This window comes from Ruditapes philippinarum, unplaced genomic scaffold (assembly GCF_026571515.1).
Source record: "Ruditapes philippinarum isolate M1 unplaced genomic scaffold, ASM2657151v2 ctg19_1_1_1_1, whole genome shotgun sequence".
Lineage (NCBI taxonomy): Eukaryota > Metazoa > Mollusca > Bivalvia > Venerida > Veneridae > Ruditapes > Ruditapes philippinarum.
In genome coordinates, this window is record NW_026854201.1 from 368,048 (window position 1) to 375,301 (window position 7,254).

Here is a 7,254-nt window from a genome sequence, read left to right on the forward strand (position 1 = left end):
AAATAGTCGTTAAGGGATACAGACAAATAAATGTCTCCTTTTTGTAGACCAGGGGATTATACTCGTGATAATTTGTGCGCGTTTTATGTTGGAGTCTTTACTCTTGGTTGTTACACTTTTTTCATTAAAAATAAAAACACCTCCAAATCATTCAAACAACTGAGATAGTAATCATTAATAATCTTTGCTGTGCCTTCCGTGGTTGTTACTTTCTTCACGGTTAATTAACATTATTGTTTATCTCCTTAACAATTATAAATGATAATAATAATAATAACAAATAAAATAATCACAACGTTATTTTATTTCTGTCAAATAACAGACTTAATACAGTAAATATAAAATGTTTTAAACCATTGTTTTTTCAGACTTTTTATCTCAATTCTAATATATATACTTTAATGAAATAAGCGTATGACGTACGGTCACTGTAACATTAAATTTTGACCCCGTTTAAATTTACTCCATTGGGCAGTTTTCATCTGGCAACATTTTAACATGAAATTTTGATTACAAAACTTTGAAATTTGACCAGTCGTTGAATTTATATCAAAATGGGGTGATTTCAATTTAAACAACGTAGGATATAGTGTGACATATTACAGTAGAGAAATACTTTGAAAAATCAGAATTCAAAAGGCTGAGACCAGGCTTAAACGGAAAACTTTGCCCCGACCCAACCCTAATCCGCCCTTATTATTTCTCATCAGTTACTTGAGTGGGATCATATGTTGGTTTGATTTTATTTCCACATGAACTTTTAAAACAATCTATTTACCGTCAAGTTGCAATAAAGTACTTGATACTTCAAAGTAAATGAATATTTTTTAATTAGTTATGACCAGGGTAGATCCGGGATTTCAGGATAGGGAACATAGTACTATAAATTGGAGGCAGACAATGGTAAAAGCAATGCAAGTTTTTAATGTGAAGGAGAGAAATGATGCATTCTTGCGAGTTTTCGGGCGAGTTTTCTACCTCATTAAATGAGTACCGGTATTAAAAGTATCACGCCGGCGTGGACGGGGGCTAAAGGGACTGCGTCACCCCCTCCTCCTTACTCCATGTAATTAATAAATGCTTAAATTATACATTTTCATAGGTCACAAGAATAAGATTTACACTCTAGATATGTTACTCCGTCGCGAAATTTGATGGGGCGCCCTATTTGTACTCCCCTCCCTTGAATTCGCTAGCTATGGCAGAATAATAATTTTTTAGTTTATTTCTAGCAGACGACAATATCATAGTAAACTCATACTATGTAATGTGCTAGTTTGCTATCTGCGTAAGCATCATATAATTATAATTATACAAGTTATTGGAGAGGTTATTGTTGCTTTATTGTTATATTGCATTTAGTTTATTTTTGGTTTTTGCGAAGTATATATACGTATAAACAGAGACATATAATAAAATAGTGTCTCTGATATAAACTTCCTTTTTCTTAAGTGACGATATTTAATGCTGATATACATGTATGTCTTACTTTATGATACGGTACACGTTTATAGTGTCGCTTTTGTATCGGTATTTACATAGCAATTTATAAAGCAATGTTATTTCATGAATCGATTCTTTCATTCGGTATGATAATTTTTATATGTCCTACATTCGCAAGCTTTGGTGGGAACAGATTAGGTTTTGTTTGTTAAATTTTCAACATATAAGAAAATTTTAAACAAACTCTACATCCTGGTTTAAAATTTGAAAAACGGGACTTGTTCATGCATAAAGTTTATTTACGCCTTAATATAAATTCACAAATTATCAACAAGGAACATTTCGGTTAAAAGGGATATTCTATTGCACTAAAGGTAGATACTTAAACTAGTTTGTATTATTGTGTTATCTTTTATTTAATAATGACTGATTTATAATCAATACAATTTAGTTTTCATTTTTCTGCTTTAATTTATTAATTTTGCGTGAATAAACCTAACTTTTAAAAGCGAATCTACATTTGGTGTCTACATTTGAAAACGATTAGCAAACGGGATTGATGAATTTCATTTGCATCATAAGACAATGTTGTTTTTTGTATAAAATAGAGAAAATAATAAACATTGTACTCTCTGTAAACTACGTATATTGGTATTATAACACATTTCAACGACAATACTGGAACAATGTTCGGAATTTACAATTGTCATATGAACTTTGTATGTTGTTTGCAGTTGAATTACAACTGAGTAATGAAATCATTACAAATTTGGTAGATAAAACAATCAATATTTGAACCATCATGTAATAACATTTTACAAAATAACTCGTTAAATTATACAGATTGAGTATTATTTAGTCAATAAATATAATTAAACGAATTTTAAGTTATAATGTTTATATTCAAAACCAATGTCCGACAAATTAAAAGAGTTTTCCTACATAATAACTGAATACGTTTTCCTTCATAATAAATTAATTGTACAGCTAAATCAAAAGTTGTTGTATTAGATTTAATCTTTAGTGGAAATAATACAAATATAATTGTTAATCTTGGCAGATTCATCATACAAGATGAACACGACATACAAGATGAATACGAGTGTTGATGTAGAGATTATCCTTGAGCATGCTAGATATGAAATCTTCCAGCACCTACTTCTTGTGATCGTATGTATGGTTGTATTTGGAGCAATTGGAATTGTTGGGAATAGTTTTGCTTTTGCGTTCTACGCATTCAAATCTAAGCCATCATCTACCGTGAGGTTGATTGCATGTTTAGCAATGGTAGACCTTATTGTCTGTGTTGAATTTATTCCTAACATTATAGAAATGTGGGTCAATGTTAAATATACCGCAAGCTTTATGTGCAAATTTGCACATTTTATCGGTCTTTGGACAGTGGCTTGTTCTGGTTTAATACTATGGGTGGTTGCTATAGACAGACATAGAAAAATTTGTAGTCCATTTGGAAAGCAAATGACATTAGTGACAGTAAAGTACGCTGTAATTGCCATTGTTATCTTTGGGTTTGCATTGTCAGTGAGAAATTTTGCTAATTTTGATAGCGTTGTTGTTAATGTCAAAGATCCAAGAAGTAAATCAACAGTCAAGGGACACTATTGTACAACAAGAGATGATTCTGATTATGTAGTAAGCGTTACTATTTTCACTGTCATCGACTTTCTGCTTATGTTGATGGTTTGGATAACGTTGGCCGTAGCGTACCCTCATATCATTTACACAATTTATAAGCTAAAAAGAATTAGGAAACGTTTACACAACAAAACAAATGTAAACAACACGGAATTGTCAAATCCGTCGTATTTAAATGAGGAGAACGACGAAAGCACCACACAAATTGAAAACGGTCCAGAACCGCTTAACGACACCATGTATGGACATGAAGAACATGTCGTAATGCACGAAGATAATGGACACTGTCATGAAAATGATAACTCGGACAAAATAAGCATTTTAGAAACAAATGTCAGTTCTCCATCTCCAGTTAGCACAAAAGTGTTAGCGGTATCTTTAAATGATTGTCAAGCGAGTGTTCAATCACAAGATTCATTGACGGAACACGGTATTAGCACTGAAGATTCTCAACAATACACAAGTAATATGGATGATTTATCATCATCACATGATACAGAACATTTACCAGAAAATAAACATTCGTCATCGACAAAAACTCATGCCAAGTCAACATTAAAAAGAATGTTTCATAAAATGACACACAAAAAGTATAACAGCGCTAAATGTCCAGTGGAGAGAAATTTAACATTCAAGATGTTAGTTGTATCGCTTGTGTTCATAATTTGTTTCACACCTTATTTTATTGTGAAAATTCTCATGCGAGATGTGCTTAAATCGGGAGAAGAATATGAACTTAATCTACTTGCCCAAATTGCCTTGCGACTCCCTTATATGAACAGTGTGTTTAACCCCATGGTATATTGTGTTTTCAATTCTCAATTCAGATTTTACATTCAAAATATACTCAAAACATTCTTTTCTAAATGTTTTCGAAAATCACAGTATTTGTTTAAGTCGTAATAAAGAAGGCCCTGGTATCTGAAATTAAATATTACTGTATATATCAAAAGAAGCTTTTGACTGTATGTATTTGAACAATTTTTTGTTTTATTTTGAAATGTAATTTGATATCTTTTCTTTTTGATTTGCTTTGTATATTGCACTTTAAAGGTCTTTTTTAAAGAAAGAATATACATTAAGTATTTTGCAATGAAAAATCTTTTTTATATCCGTGAGACGTGATAAGATAGATAATTTTGTTCAATAGTAACTAGTTTCCTTCTATTGAACCTTATGTAAACATATTGTGCCCAGTGGACCCAAATATTAGATTGAAAGTATGCAGTAGAAATGCCAACAAATGACAATAGTAACATTCATATTTCTAAATGTAATTTTCTGTTTTACGAAATTGAATCTGAGTTACATAAATGGATGTTTTTATGTTAATTGTATTAGAGCTATTATTCTATTATGCGTATTGAAACAAATATAGCTTGATAATGTGCTTTTTATTTTTGCTTTGTGTCATAAATTATTATATATTTATATCGATTTCAATATAAAGGCTACTAGCTACTTGAACTAAGCACTAAAACAAATACTTTATGCATCATTTTTCTGCAAAGATTGCCAACTACTGTTTTAAAACTAATGGCGTTCCACCTTTTATTACATGAATTGGTGCACAACAAAATATGTTAGAATACGTGATTTTATAAGTTTCAGCTTATACTTCAAAGAGGTATTAATCTTTATAAAACATTGATGCAATGTTTAATTAAATACTAACTATAAACATGTTCAGACTGTCGTCCATTCTAATCCTGTTGTTTTTTTTAAGAATATTCGAAATGCTGTGTATATATTGTAAATTGAAACATGTATATATATATAATGAGAAATAAAGCATGTTTAAACTAAAAGGGAAACGTTAGAGTATAGGCACTTGGGTTGGTCTTATAACACATTTTAGGGGAGTACACGTCCAGTGGTAAAACGTTCATAGTTCGAGTAACACCAAGAACACTGCTATTTAGCAAATGTATATATGTACCTGCTTTGGGTGTGGTCTTCAGTGATGCTAAAATGTGAGATTAGTGAGAGATGAAAACTTGAAAGATGTTGATTTTGAAGAATACAATTGGAAAATATATGCTTGCCTTTTTAACATTTGCACACTTGATATATCTTACTCATGTAACTAAAGATATTATATGTGCATCATAGTTTTGCAATTTCTCATCATTTTACTTGTTCTATGGACATTTTATCATAAGTGTTGGATATTTCAGCCATATTTTACAGTAAGTTAAACATGGATATTAGATATCTAAATTCAAGGTGGTAGAGACGTTACTTTATATGAAAAGCAGAGGCATGTATCTCGAATATAACGTATTAATATCAACATATAGAAACCGTACATAGATCATTATTATTCCTATTGATCAAGTTTTGCGGGTTGATGGTTACTTTGGTGAATAAATATGTGACATTTCCAAACATCTGTGCTTTTTACTTTTGGAAATGGAAAGTTATTTTTAAAGGTAAGAAAAATATAACAATCTATGATGAGTCTGGATGAATTCAGTTTTAGACAGTAAGTATGAGCCATCAAATACCATGAACGTTTTGTTTGTATCAATCTTTAAGTGAAATAACTTGAGCTGTTCAAGTTTTGATTAATAGTGTTCATTCCTTTACTGATATCCATCAGGGACTCATGAGATGCATTTCAATTAGCAAAGTTATTAGATATCCCATGTGTTTCCTTTACACTAAGTTAAGAGTGGGTCAAAATTATAAACGGTTTGGAAGGTTTTTATTACAATGACGAGTCAATATATTGACATTTACTTTGTGATATAATTATCACGAATTGGTGAAATTGATGTCGGCTCGCCACAGCCCATATTACGTTAGTATTTTACCGAGGAAACAATAGAAAACAACATAAAACTGTAAATCCATCTAAATTTTAACCGAAGCTTGGCTTCAATTGTAACGCCATTTTTTTTTTAAAAATTAGGCAACAAGTACGGCTTAAGCGCAAAAATATGATAATGATAAATGATGATGATAAAAAAATGTTAGTTTTCATGATTTCTTTTTAATTAATCAAATTTACACTAGCGTTTGATTTACTTTATTTCACCTGACTTCTCTAAGGTAGGTTTTCGTTTGGTTAATTAACATAAGTGTCCATCTACTTACAAATAGCTATATAATAGCTTTCTATCATTCATGTTTGTAGTAGACCACCTATAGTATAATTCTTTTGCTGTCAAATTATCATTTTCGTTTTGTCATTTTGTTATTTATTTAATAATTTATGCTAAGGTAGTAGCCTTCTGATTAAATGTTGATATCATTCTTCATGTAGTTTATTCTAAATTCCTTAAAACCATTACAAGTATGTCTTTGTCTCCTTGCATTATAGTTGAGAATCACATACTTTAAAAAAAAGGACATATGACAAATTAAGCTTCACTAGTGAAATAAGACTCTGGTGCCCCGTTCAAACAAGTAGCCAAACTGAATATACCTGCATACCTTTTATATGCCAGCTGTGTCACTTCTCCAAAACAAAATGTCCCCTATAGACGGTAAATTCACAGCAGTGAATACCAGTCTTTTGAAACTATACGCCCAGCCTAAACAACAAAACAACAAATCCTTATGTTTTAGCTCGACTATTAGAAGAATAATGAGAGATATCCTAGTACACTCAGCATCAGCGTAACCACTTATGTTAAGGTTTGCGTACCACCAAAAATATTTGCATTTTAAGTCCATTGACATATAGCTCTGATACTTTGGACACATGTCCACCATCGTGTCGCCAACTTGTACACAAGAGGAGGTAACTCTATCAAGCATTTTCACAGAATTGGGTCACTCTTTCAACTTAAAATTTACTTAAATAGGACAAACACGCATTTAAGCCTTATTTCCTCCAACTAAAATGCCTAAACCTTAAATATTTGGCATGTGGTGTTGTCTCGTGGACCACTACAAAGTGTACATGTATCTAAATCATGTCCCTTGGATCAAAATGTTCCACGCCCCAAGGGAATGGTGTCATGATTTATATTAGCCTGTATAGGAAAAAATATGTTTAAGTATTATTGTATGACATTTCAATGCCTGAAGCTTAAATATTGGATATGTAGCATTGCCTTGTGAACTAATACAAAACAAATGTTAATCATGCCCCATGAGTCAACATTTGCCCCATCCAAGGAAATACTTGATTTATATAGACCTTGT

The 7,254-nt window shown here is 31.3% G+C and overlaps 1 protein-coding gene across 2 annotated transcripts; it reads left to right on the plus strand.

Moving 5' to 3' along the window:
- Positions 1–1,623: 1,623 nt before the first annotated feature.
- On the plus strand, positions 1,624–6,300 carry LOC132739398 (D(2) dopamine receptor-like). 2 transcript variants are annotated; one of them, XM_060727097.1, is made up of 2 exons: positions 1,624–1,817; positions 2,518–6,300. In XM_060727097.1, the coding sequence occupies exon 2, from the start codon at positions 2,518–2,520 to the stop codon at positions 4,000–4,002; it is 1,485 nt and encodes a 494-aa protein (XP_060583080.1). In that variant the 5' UTR covers positions 1,624–1,817; the 3' UTR covers positions 4,003–6,300. The 2 variants fall into 2 exon arrangements, with proteins under 2 accessions (XP_060583080.1, XP_060583079.1); XM_060727096.1 differs by having other exon boundaries at positions 1,625–1,817; positions 2,504–6,298.
- Positions 6,301–7,254: the final 954 nt, after the last annotated feature.

Coding starts and splice junctions, on each gene's coding strand:
- LOC132739398 (XM_060727097.1), top strand. CDS start 2,518: ATGAACACGACATACAAGATGAATACGAGTGTTGATGTAGAGATTATC.